The sequence below is a fragment of the Pinus tabuliformis genome, chromosome 5_2 (assembly GCF_031772625.1).
Source record: "Pinus tabuliformis cultivar Carrire ecotype Pingquan chromosome 5_2, CPIR1, whole genome shotgun sequence".
Taxonomy (NCBI): domain Eukaryota; kingdom Viridiplantae; phylum Streptophyta; class Pinopsida; order Pinales; family Pinaceae; genus Pinus; species Pinus tabuliformis.
The window spans coordinates 16,201,333-16,214,576 of NC_142306.1; the positions used below are offsets into that span (position 1 = coordinate 16,201,333).

Consider the following 13,244-nt stretch of genomic DNA (forward strand, 5'->3'; position numbering starts at 1 on the left):
CATGAATGTCATTCATGATGATCTTGGGATGGTTGCAGAGGGCCATGTGACCGCCCCGCCTGCCATCGCCCCATCTCATCATCTTAATAACCATAATTAACACCCCCATCTTGGAAAAGGTTGTGGCTACATTTAAATTTATTTCAAAAATCAAAGCACCCAGCACCGCGTCCTCCAACCGTCACGAAGGCGAGCGATTTTCGCTATTGCAGCTCGTTCCATAGATATAGACATCTAAAAAATTATTGCCAGAGTCAAAATTGAAGCAGAGGCAGAAGTTATTCGTTGAGAAATATGTAGATACAGACTTATATTCGCAAACATAGAAACCCTACACAACAACGCAGATGTATTGTCAAAAATATTTTACGTTATTAGGGTCATTGATTTTCATGTTTGCGCTAGTCGACAATGAAGCCTATGTAGAAGGGTAACTCTATTTTTTTGGTTATGATCTTAGAATATTTCATTGCTGGAGTATTTAATCTAATTTCGGGGAGATATATTTAATCTGGTTGTTAATGTATGTAGCATTCTTGTAAAGACATTGGAATGGAATAAATTAAAGACTTAAGTCGATATTGCTGTGTGCGCTATTGGATTGTTGTATCTTCAAACGTTACCTAATTAAACATAATTGTTCCGTTTTCTTCTACATTTAAATTTATTTGAAAAATCAAAGCACCCAGCACCGCGTCCTCCAACCCCGCTTCCTCCAACCGTCACGAAGGCGAGCGGATTTTCGAGGAATTGCCCCGGGCAACCGTCTCTGAAGAGAAGCGCCGCTGGTATCTTTCAAATGCTGAAGTGCAGATGTATGTGCAAGGACCCCAATATGGGCAAAATCCGAGATGGCAAATTCTGTGAGTGTTTTTGGCAAATTCCTATAATTTTTATCCCATATAAATGGACAGGACATGCAATCTGTGACTTGTCTGTAAACTAATGAGTCCCATTGCCCCTAGCAAGAGGTTCATGCGCGAGTGGATCATCGTCATCATCTGAAAATCCTTGCACTTGTACATGACTTAGTTGCTGGAACTTCATGGGCCTTGCTCCTCCCTTCTTGAACAACTTTTTCCCCAAAGAAACTGCAATGCCTATAGCTCCCACTGCAATTACTACAGAGACAAATGGAACAAGCCACTCATTTCCTCCATCTGTGTATTCCATTGCCTCGGTGCTTGGTGCTGTGTTATTAAGGACGTCAATTTTAGTTGGCAAAGAGCAATTAGCATTTCCTCGCCAATTGGGAGGGCAATCACACAGGCTGTCTTCTTTTATACATTCTGCTTGGTGAAAGCAAAACATATTTCCACACGGAGCTCCACTGTGTTCACAATGCTCTCCAATAAATCCAGGTGGGCAGTTGCAAGTGTAGGTCTCTCCCTGGATAATCTCATTGCAGCGCCGTCCATGCTCACACCAGAATAATTTGTCCCATCACACATCACTTGCTCCTCGTCACAAAGTTTACCCCCAAAATATAGATTTCCAAGTTACGATGCCTGATGGTATGAACACGGAACATTCAAATAAAGATACATCATCTGGGGAAATTGAATTTGAAAGAATTCCAACTCGTATTGTTGAAGTGAGGACACAAGATTTGGTGCCTGTATTTGATCATCTTCAGGATTTTAAAGAAGTCCAAGAGGCAAGAGCTCCTTTTCCTGGAAGCATTCCAAGTGCGAAAGCTATGCACATCCATCAACTTAAAGATGAATACACACAAGATGGAGTTATTGGTATGAATCTGAATTGCGTACAAATACAACGTTCAAGCAGCAGTAGTAGCTGCAGTTTTCTTGGTCATTTTTCTGGGACACCGTCAATGGTTGCAAATGGCTGTCATCAGGGTTATGAAGATTCTCAGGAACAATTGGAGGGTGTGTTTTATTTTGATTCTTCAGCCACCTATGGTAACTCTACCCTGAGGCCAACATTATCTCAGAATGCAGCAGTAGCACCACTAGAGTCATCCTTAAAGAACTTAAAGGTAAATAATCAGGATTTCAATGGGAAGTCTACTTGTCAAGCAGAAAAGCATTTAAGCACAGGACCATCGCCAATGGATATTCCTGGATGGAGCAGAGTTGGTACTGGCAATATCCAGCACTTGGTTGAAGACCATACACGCTGTGCGGATCTTGCAGTGAGTGGCCATCTTGAAGGAATTCTGCCGCAAGATGGGATTGAGGCTGCTGGAGATGCTTGTAACATTGAACGTCAGAGCAAGGAGGGGGATCTGGAGAAAGTGGACCACGATGAGGATGCATGGGAAGGAGGCATGTTCCCTTTTTGTGATGAAGGTATGCCACTTTTATTTTGAAATTTAAGGTATGCTTTTATTAAAAGATGTTTTTCGATGTCAGTGTCGTTAAGAAGATTTCAGTAGAACTAATTGTATATCCTGATTTAACAGAGTGAGCAGGAATTTTTAATTGACTTCTCTATGTTATATGGATTTTGCAGGGAGTCCCGTAGGCTGTTGTTGATTTGTTGTATAAGTTGGAGTCTAGAAGAGGGCTCTCATATGTTTTGTGGGCATTTTCATCTGCTGGACAATTTCTTGTGGCAAATCAAACTGGAATCGACTAAATTGGCAGTATTGAGGAGCTGCATGAGAAGCAGGAGCAGGTTAAAGAGTGGCTCCAGAGTGGTTAAAGAATGGCATCAGCTTTAGTCTGATACTTCTTCTGCTGTTTCAATCTCCATTCAGCGATGGAAAAGATAGCGTTGATCTACATCTCCTGAACCACAAATTCAATGATTCTCCAGAAGAATACATTGAAGTCAGCAGGCCTATAAACTATCCTGCCAACAATTCTTGCTCTATTCTTGTCCTGAAACATGATTTCGGCAACACTTATGGCAAACCTCCTGTTGAAGTATCCTACAGCCCACCTGCAGAATGTTCATACTTAAAATTTAAAGAGTGGCTCCAGAGTATCGGTATTGGAGAGCACACAGCTGGAGTAGAGGAAGGGCACGATGAAGATGAACATGATGAAGAACTGGTATCCTCATACCAAGAAGATGAACATGATGAACTGGTATCCTCATACCAAGAGGAAACCCATCCAAGTAAAAGCAGGTTTGCAAGTTCTTAGAGGTTTCCAAACTTTCTTTTATGCTGGAGTATGGGCCTAAGTTTAAAGAGGAGTTTGTCATGGTTAGGCATCTTCCAAAGATCCCCACGGAAGAGGAGTCAACAAAATGTAACAATTGCTGGTGGCTCTGCTGTTGTTGCAATGAAAACTGGCAGAAGGTATGGGCTGTGCTGAAACCTGGGTTCCTGGCATTTTTGGCAGATCCCTTTGATGCCACTCTTTTGGATATTATTATCTTTGACGTTCTTTCTCCTTCGGATGGAAACGGAGATGGCCAGATACTTCTAGCAAAGCTGACCAAGGAACGCAATCCTTTGCGTTTTGGATATACAGTAATGTGTGGTAACAGGACTGTGAAGATAAGGACAAAGGGATCTGGTAAAGCTCGTGATTGGGTGGCAGCAATTAATGATGCAGGGCTACGGCCTCCTGAAGGATAGTGTCATCCTCATCGTTTTGGATCCTTTGCCCCACCAAGAGGTTTGACTGCTGATGGCAGTGAAGTTCAGTGGTTTATTGAAGAAGCTAAATCTGAGATATTCATAGCAAGTTGGTGGATATGTCCAGAGGTATATCTGCGTCGCCCTATGATGTTAATGATGTTCAGCCAAGCCTACTCACAGCTCGGCTGATTTAAAATTCTTTAAAAAAACACCTATTCTAGAAGGCTGTGGCTACATTTCATTTAAATTTCTCTGGAAACACACCCAGCCCCGCTTCCTCCAACTGTCCTTCATTCAGCCAGGCCAACTCATAGCTCCGTTGATTTAAAATCTGTATGTTCCTCTTCTCATAGACTGCTATTGGATTGATCATTCTACTGTCATTGGAATTTCTTTATATTTCAATTGTCGGTATTGGATTGATCTTTCTCCTCTACTTGGAATTTCTTTATATTTCAAATACGTGCCTGTATGATATGTTTCTGTTTCACGCGCCTGCATGTATGTCATGTATTTTTTTTCTGGAATTGATTTGTAACGTCTGGCTTTTAGTTTTGCTTGTTGAACTATAGGTTTTGTGTTTTGGCAGTGTACTGTATTTTTTCCATGATGATCATTACGGCTGGAAATGCGCACTAGATCGATGTCGTGTCAAGGTAATAGAAATCATGCCGCGCTTATTGATAGTGTCTCAAATAAATTTTTACTTAATTCTAAATGTTAAGGGTTCATGATTTCTAGGTCATGAAAATCTGGATCGAAATAGGACAGAGATAAGAGGAATTCCAAAATCTTTCTCACCTCAAGGTAGCACAGGTACGAAATTCTCATTTCTATTTTAACAAAAAGAACCACAAAATTTTCAATGAAGAAATTGAAATTTATTCTTCATGAAATTGATTGAAATTTGTTGTTCATGCAACTGATTTTATGAATGGACAAATCATAGTTATTTATGGAAGGTTACATTTCTTCCTCTTCATTTGAAAAATTTAAAGAAAAAAATTGTTCCAATTTAACTTCTGTATTTAAAATTAGAAGTCTATTTACAAAATTCGCTATAATTACAATCGGTTTACTAAGTTGATGAATCAGTTTTATTATATATGTTAAATTGAAACATAATGTATGCTCAGAAGCATTAAATGATGGTTGTCGTTCGAGAAATATTTGACGGGCCGAGGCATTCGAGAGAACGAGGCACGGGACGTCAAAGAAAAAGGGTTACCCAAAAGGTCGTGTTCGTCCTTACTGTTCTTGGCCTTAGAAGGGGTGGGCGGTTAAGATCCTATTGAGGAGATTCTTAATCCCAATAGAAAATCTCCTTCACTCTGCCTAGGTTCTAGGAGTAGGAGGTTAGTGGGTGCTTTATCATATGTCTACGAGCCCCAAAATCTACAGTCTATCATTAAGGAAAATGGTTCTCGGGAAAACTCTGAGGCCAACTTTTTCCCTGCTATAATGAGGCAATACCTCTGCTGTTTTAGTCGAGTCTGTCGATTACGATAGCCTTATCCCAGTGTCTTTATCGGTCTCCTGTTCCCAAACTTTGCTCCTGGTTTAGATATCCTAGTATAGTTGGTTCAAAAAGTGGGACTATCAGTGGCAGGCCAAGTGAGCCTAGCTTGGCTTGGTTCTAAAGGAAAGAAGGCAGAACCAAGGAAAAAGCAGAACTATCCGTGGTAGGCTAGCAATCTGCCATGCTTGGTTCTAAATGAAAGAAGGCTCAAGCAGAGCCAAGGAAAAAAGTGGGGCTATAAGTGGCACGCTAGGAATCTGCCCTGCATGGTTCTAAAACAAAGAAGGCCCAAGCAGAACCTAAGAAAGAAGCGGGGCTATCAGTGGCATGCTAGCAATTTTCCCTGCCTATTTCATGGTAGTTCTCCTATATGCACGAGACTTGGCGGGCAATATCTGCCTGCCTTCGTGACATAGGGGTGGGATGCATAGCGAGGGATGAAGCACTGAGCGAGCTAGTCATAGCGAAGGGGTGGCCAGAGTGATGGGTTTTATTTTTTTGGTAGCCTCGACTACCTATGCCCACATGGGGAACCACCAATAGGAAGCATGTGGAGATTCAAGTGCCTAATCGATAGCCTTAATGAATTCATATGCGCGCTGCAGAGGTTGGCTCCGACAGCGTGGCTGGAATCATGGAGAGGCTCCTCCCATAAAGAAAAGGTTACCAACTATACAATCCTTGGAATGGATGAACCGTGGGAGGTTTCTATATTATGGAGGTCCCAATGCATGATGTTCCTTGACTTGCACATCTGTTAAATAAAAAGTATCTTGTGTTTATACCAATAGAATAAATTAATCTGTAATTCATTTAATGAGAGGAACCATCATAGTCGGTGAGGTGGAGCGAAGATTTGATCCATATATTTACGTTACGCTTTGATTCGTCCAACCCCCTTTTAGTGTATATATAATAGAGTTGGAAGGTGTAGGCTTCCATCTATATATAAGGTTTAGGTTTCATGATTCCAGCTAAGATAGATATAAACACCTGAGCTTATCCATTTAGTCACATTTTCCGAGATTTTTTTTTTTTAGCAAAGGAAATGAGTGACTTTCTTTGGTCTAAAATATGTTAAATAAATGTGTCATGTATCAATTACCAAGTATTTATATTTATAAAATAAATATATAATTTATTTATATAAGTAGATCCATTTTATATTAAACTTAAATAAGAAGTTATTTAAGTATAGACAATACTGATAAGCATGATTCATTTGTATGAGGAGAACTATCTAACATTAAACCCTAATGAACTTAATCACATTTAGGTAAACATAGATTGTATTTAGAACATAGTGGGGTTTCTTTTGAGTGAAACTTTTTTTGGGACATATCAATTTCTATAATTAAATTAATGAGGGATGGATGCATGTTTTCATTGTCTCTCAACAGTTTCATGGCATGGATGAAATTAACTTTTTTGGCAAGAATTTGTGATGATTATTAACATTTCCATGCATTGAAAATGATCATGAGGATGAGATACACTATAGGGATGGTTTGGCGTCATCATAATGTTCATTGCATATAAGGTCTAAAGTGGGAAACTTCTCTAGCTTGGTTATCCTAGGAGACTCATCAAAGCATTTGTAATCATCTCCGCGAGGGTTGCAAACCATGTCCTAAGTATGAATAGACATCTCCAAGACTAGTGGGGTCTTCTATTGCTCTTTCCTTTTCCATTTTATCCTCTAGATAAGTGTGGCATGATCAACTTGAGATCTTCTTTACTTCTGATAACCTCAGTTCTGGAGCACATATGGTTCCATGCCTATTCCTTGGCACTAGACTTTTGAAGCAAAGGAAACTCATTTATAGGAAGCTATGACAAATTAGTGTTCAAAGTATGATCCATTAGTTTGGCTTCTCTACTAGCAATCTAAGGATACCAATGACAACTTGACCTTTACATTTCTTCCTCTTTTTAATGCAAATTTTAAATTAAAAAAATTTCTAAATCTTGGGTTACGAGCACTACATTATATATGATAATAATATGACATACATTTAAAAAAATCCATTTATATGGTTGTAAAATGTTATGTATATAGCTATTGAGAGTTATGTTCCAAAAACTTAAAATAGGGTAGGACACTTCAAATGTTTCCAAACACTAGCTATGGCATCCACCATGAACAACAAACCATAACTATCAAAGATGGCCTAGCAAGGCATCACACCAAGTTACTTGTAGCCACTTCAAAGGATGAACAACAAACTAGCATGAATGACTACAAATCCACCGTTAATTTCCCACATACATCATACAAGTCGTCTAGGAGATTCTCTAAGTTTACATTAAACAAGGCCTTCAAGCATAGTGCTACAGATATTTGATAGGGATTCATTGCGACAAATCCTAGATCCTTCTCACCCAAGGGCATCAAACCCTAGCACATCATGTCTTCTCTAGTTTTTCCCTGTCACAAACCCTAGCACCTTCAACCCTTGCATTGAAAAAACTATAAATACTTTAATATAAGATCATTGACAAAACGTATTGATTAGAATACTACTCAATTTATGATGATGCACAAAAGTTGTTAAATTAACATATATAATCATTACTAGAAACTACTCAATTTCAATGGGAAAGATACACTAAAATCAGATTTACAAGTACACAAATTGCGGATAGCAATGTACTTCATTTATAGAACAAATGAAGTTACAAGTACATACCAACCATAATCCTGTCAAAGGCTAGGACACTCCAATTTGTCTCCAAACCCTAGCTAGGCATTCCACCATCAACAAAAAAACCATAACTAGCAAGCATGACATAGATAATGCGATCTGTTCGATCCACCAGATGCCCTTTGCGTCGATAAACAACTAGTAAGTTGAAGCCCAACGTGTGTCATTGATCTCGCTTGATTATAGTTGTTGGATCTAAACTTACATGATACAATCTCTCCAAGCATACTGATCCAAGTCTTCGATGGGGTCTCTTCGCCACATATCCTGGTTCTTTGTCACCCAAAGATATCAAACCCTAGTAGATCATGTCTTCTCTAGATTTTGGTTGTCACAAACCCTAGCTCCTTCAACCCTCACATCAATACAATTATAACGACTCTTATATAGTCTTATTAACGAAACACAATTATTTGTTGACTCCTATACTCAATTTACAATGATGGGCATAAGATGCTAAATTAGCATATATGAGCAACACCATAAACTACTCTAATCTCTATGTGACTATATGGTAAAAATTAGATCCTCAACTATAGAAATTGTGGATAGCAATATACTTCATTCTACAAACAATAAAGTTAGAAGTACAGGCCAATTAGCCTATGACAAGTTGGTACATGTCGTTCATGCTTGTCATAGGATAGGACACTTCAAATGTTTCTAAACACTAGCTAGGGCATCCACCATCAACAAGAAACCATAACTAGTGAAGATGGCCTAGCAAGGCATCACACTAAGATACTTGTTGCCACTTCAAAGAGTGAACAACAAACTCGCATGAATACCTACAAGTCCACCCTTGATTCCCCACATGCATAGCCCAACGAACCTTAGGTGCAGAAAAGGGTGTACATTGCCTATGTGCAGGTTGATGGGGGATGTTAACTAGGAGGTTGGAGGATTCAAGGGTTTGATATAAGGACTTGGAGCATACTTGGCAAGGTCAAAGAGTAGCAAGAACTCTTCGAGCCGCATGAGTCTGAGAACGTCTCTTTACGGTTGACTAAGATGCCCTGGAGGTAGTGGCATATGTTGAGGGATCACAAGTGCAGAGAAGGGTGTGCATTCTTGGGTGCAGGTTGATTGGGGGTGTGAGCCCATAGGTTGGAGGTTCCTACGGTTTGGCACCTTAGTATGTTAATGGTACCAGATGTGTAAGCGGATTTGGCTGAGTAATTACCCAATGGTGTCGAAGCCCCAACTCGGGGATGACCCATTGTTGAAAGAAAAAGAACAATGTGGACACCTGGAATGCTTCCAAACCCTAGCTAGGGTATCCACCATCAACAACAAACCATAACTAGAAAACGTGGTCTAGTGAGGCATCACACTAAGCCACTTGTAGCCACGTCAAAGGGTGCACACCAAACTAGCATGAATACCACCAAGTCCATCATTAATTTCGCACTTATATCATCTAAGTCCTCTAGGAGATTTTCTAAGTTGACATTATAAAAGCTCTTCCAGCATAGTGATCCAAGGATCCACGTGAATAATCCAGGGCCTAATTGGGGGCTAAGATGCATTCTAGGCGTTTAGGGCAAGTCATGCAAGCTAGTTTGTGTCCAATGTGAAATAAGCAACCTTAATTAGTACAAGAAGTTATCTTTTAGTGAAGCAGAGCTACAAAGGGGAGGCCCGTATGTCTAAATACAGTTACAAAACTTCGTTACAAGAAGATTTGATTAGAGGAGTAAAACAATCGAAATGTTTGCCAAATTTCCTGAATTTTCTTTAATTTCTTGAATCATGTGCCTAATCTACAAGATAAGGTATCGAATTCAAGCGTTCACTTTCCAACTTGTACACATGTGAAGAGATAAATCCTCCTGTGATGCTCTCTACATTAATGGGCTTGAAGTGTTAGACAATTCACATGATGAGGATTCTTGTTGTCCAAGTTGAACATATAGTGCACGGATGCTCTTACTCAACGCATATGCTCTAATGCGATATAATATTTACTTGGTCAAATATCCTTTATGCCAAAATTCCATATTTGATTCCCCACGAGAATGTTAAAGGGGAATGTTGTGGATGTGTTGGCGATTTCTTATTTTTGTTGCCAAGGAATTCTTAAGGTGGATGTTGTTGAGTTGGCTGCTCTGCCTAACATATGATCCTAATGGAGATATGCTAATTGTTGCCACCTTATTACCTTTTGGAGAAATATTGGCAAAGCTTGACGTAGGGATGCAACGACCCTTGGATGTCATTCATTAGACAACCTTAGTTTAAGGCTATGGGCCACATTAGTGTTAGTGGGTGCCCACTAACACTAATGTGGAACATAGCCTTAAACTAAGGGTGTCTAATGAATGACATCCAAGGGCCATTGCAATATACAAGAGAAGAGTCAGGCTCTCACTCTCCCAGGTGTACACATGTCAAGAGATCAATCATCACGTGTTGGACTCTCCAAGCATGGATTCCAAATGTCAAACACTTCTCATAGAAAGGATCCTTGTTGTCTGATTCAAGCATCCAATTGTCCAATCATCTTACTCAACAAATTCTAGTCACTATTATATTAAATTAGCATTTGTACCCAACATTAGAAACTTCTTAATTTCCATGGGAATATACTCTAAAAGTCAGATCTACATGTATAAAATGTGTGGACATCCGGGTACTTTCGTTATACAACAAATGAAGTTACAAGTACATACCAACTAGCTTATCAAAAGTTGGCACAACATGTCCACTATGCTTGAAAAATACTAGGACACTTGGAATTCTTCTAAATCCTACATAGGGTATCCACCATCAACAACAAACAATAACTAGCAAACATGGTATAGGAAGGCATCTCACTAAGCCACTTGTAGCCACTTCAAAGGGTGCCCAACAAACTAGCATGAATACCACTAAGCCGACCATTAATTTCTCACTTATCTCTTCGCCACATATCCTAGTTCCTTGTCACCCAAATATATCAAACCCTAGTAGATCATGTCTTCTCTAGATTTTGGTTGTCATAAACCCTAGCTCCTTCAACCCTCACATCAATACAATTATAACGACTCTGATATAGTCTCATTAACGAAACACAATTATTCGTTGACTCCTATATTCAATTTACAATGATGGGCACAAGATGCTAAATTAGCATATATGAGCAACACCATAAACTACTCAAATCTCTATGTGAATATATGGTAAGAGTTAGATCCTCAACTACAGAAATTGTGGATAGCAATGTACTTCATTTCTACAAACAATAAAGTTAGAAGTACAAGCCAATTAGCCTATGACAAGTTGGTACATGTCGTTCATGCTTGTCATAGGATAGGACACTTCAAATGTTTCCAAACACTAGCTAGGGCATCCACCATCAACAAGAACCCATAACTAGTGAAGATGGCCTAGCAAGGCATCACACTAAGATACTTGTAGCCACTTCAAAAAGTGAACAACAAACTTGCATGAATACCTACAAGTCCACCCTTGATTCCCCACATGCATAGCCTGACGAACCTTAGGTGCAGAAAAGGGTGTACATTGCCTACATCGATATATGTCTCTCGAGCTAGATAGTCGGGCGGGATGTAGTACCTGAACCACAAGACCTGCTAACATCGGGTGAGTGACTCTAGCTCTCCAGACGCTTCTTGGGGTTGTTTATAGTAGTGAAGGTGTGGCCAGAAACAGAAACTTAGAGTGGTTTAGGGTGTTTGGCTTAGGCCATCTCACCCCCGGTAAGCTTGTTAGATATTTATCAAACCCCAATTAAGGTTTTGTCTTTTCGTCATTCTTGATAGGTTAGGCATATATCGATACATAGATATCGGGATGAAGGGAATTTCAATCTTTTCCCTAATGGGAGGTAAGGTGAAGGTTGTAAGGGCAAGGGCTCACTCGAACTAATTCCGCCTTAGATATTGGTGATTCCGGCCGGTCAATAGGCTCTCGAACGGGAAAAGATGCTTGCACCGGCCAAATTGATTATGAAAATGGTTCAAATACAACCGCGGGTCAATAAGGTAAGCAACTTGCTCAACTAGCTAACCAAACCAAACCTAATCTAACGCCTAATGAGATCTCCGCTCATCTCATCTCATATAAAGAACCAATCTGTCTCTAACCCCAGAAGACATTGAATCCGGCATGAGCCAGCCCCAATCGAATTAGCAGCCAAAAGTAGAAGTCTTTTTTGCTACGAGCTCAATATTTGCATTAGGGTTCTCCTCAGGGATATAAGGGTTTCATGAGTTTGATGTTGAGCCGCCATCCAAGCACGAAGACCTTCGTGAAATAGAATAGATCTCAAATCCCCTACGGTATGACGGTTAGACAGTGATAGAGAGAAATGATTTTTCAGGCTGTCCTCCGTGGAGATAAATGACGTTGATAGATAGACGGGATGACGGTGAGATGATGAGATAGCTGAATGCTGAAGGTGTGTAACTCCTCTGTGGAGCATAACTAGCTGCTCCATATGGTAGAGTTGTGTTGGCTGAGACCAGAGATAGATGAATGCTTCCTCAGGCTGGCTGGCTTCCGGTGGTGATAGAGATGAGGGTGATATAGATAACGGTGAAATGCTCTGGCTGACAACCCCATTCTTATTCTGTTTCAACCCAACCAGGGTAGAGCCCCCGAAGGGCAACTCTAGTTTGATTCTTCTTTTTCTTTCTTCCTATCCATAAGCAAGGTCAGCATTCTGACACGATTCTTCTTGTCCGGCCTTAGGGATCAAAGGAAAGCTCTTCTTCCTCTCCCTATGGTCGAGCGGCCTAACGACACCTCTTTCTTTCCATCTGGTTATTTCCATAGTGCTTATCTTGAACCAGCCAAAGTGATCTTCTGTCTTCTAGGCCGTTAGGAGGTAATAGTGCATTGCTTCTTAGTACTGTCTTACACCAAAAGTCCCTTCTTAGTACTGTGTCCCACCATCAAGCAAGCAACACCGAAGCTTCAAGCATGGTTAGCGAAACACAACAACAATTAGGGGATTCAAAAGCATGGTAAATCAACAAGAACCTCGGAATCAAGAACAAGGGAACAATCTGGAACAAATGAGCCACAAAAGGCATTCTCCCTTAATCCAATTGCTTCTGCCACCACCCACTGGGCAATCGTCTCAGGGATCACAACTCGCCTGAACCTGATGTTGGCTTAAGAAAGTAGGGGTCCTAATTGACAGGCATAACCCTTTAGCAGAGATCCCGTCAACTCAGAGTAGCTGGATACGCCACCTTTTAGTAGTGAATTTCCCATATCTCAAGGCGTGGTACGGCCGACTGGTCTTGCTTGCTGGTATGGCTGGATGGGATGGATGGCATCGCTGGGATGGCTGGCTGTTGGGCATAAGAAGGTAAGCTGGTGGGCCTGTAGCTGGTGGGCCTGTAGCTGGTGGACTAAGACGCTTATCCTCTCTCTTTCCTAGCCGCATCAAGCGGTAAGTACGAGATACCACGAAAACCACACTGATCCAGTTGGTTTCATATATAACATGAGA

The 13,244-nt window shown here is 40.5% G+C and overlaps 1 protein-coding gene and 2 pseudogenes across 3 annotated transcripts; 2 read left to right on the top strand and 1 right to left on the bottom strand.

Moving 5' to 3' along the window:
• The first annotated feature begins 184 nt into the window (after positions 1 to 184).
• Positions 185 to 2,636, top strand: LOC149157257 (uncharacterized). 2 transcript variants are annotated; one of them, XM_089435719.1, is made up of 2 exons: positions 185 to 2,312; positions 2,476 to 2,636. In XM_089435719.1, the coding sequence occupies exons 1-2, from the start codon at positions 1,505 to 1,507 to the stop codon at positions 2,496 to 2,498; spliced, it is 831 nt and encodes a 276-aa protein (XP_089291845.1). In that variant the 5' UTR covers positions 185 to 1,504; the 3' UTR covers positions 2,499 to 2,636. The 2 variants fall into 2 exon arrangements, with proteins under 2 accessions (XP_089291845.1, XP_089291846.1); XM_089435720.1 differs by having other exon boundaries at positions 186 to 2,312; positions 2,488 to 2,636.
• Positions 943 to 1,484, bottom strand: LOC149157258 (uncharacterized; annotated as a pseudogene).
• Positions 2,637 to 3,074: 438 nt separating the features above from the next.
• Positions 3,075 to 4,373, top strand: LOC149157259 (phospholipase D zeta 1 pseudogene; annotated as a pseudogene). Its single transcript, XR_016261563.1, has 3 exons — positions 3,075 to 3,889; positions 4,146 to 4,212; positions 4,298 to 4,373. The product of XR_016261563.1 is annotated as a phospholipase D zeta 1 pseudogene (transcript).
• The last annotated feature ends 8,871 nt before the right edge of the window (positions 4,374 to 13,244 follow it).

Bases quoted from the DNA above. Each gene is read 5' to 3' on its own strand.
- LOC149157257 (XM_089435719.1), top strand. From the start codon at position 1,505: ATGCCTGATGGTATGAACACGGAACATTCAAATAAAGATACATCATCT. The intron at 2,313-2,475 runs GTATGCCACTTT...TGGATTTTGCAG, and splicing joins GTTCCCTTTTTGTGATGAAG to GGAGTCCCGTAGGCTGTTGT.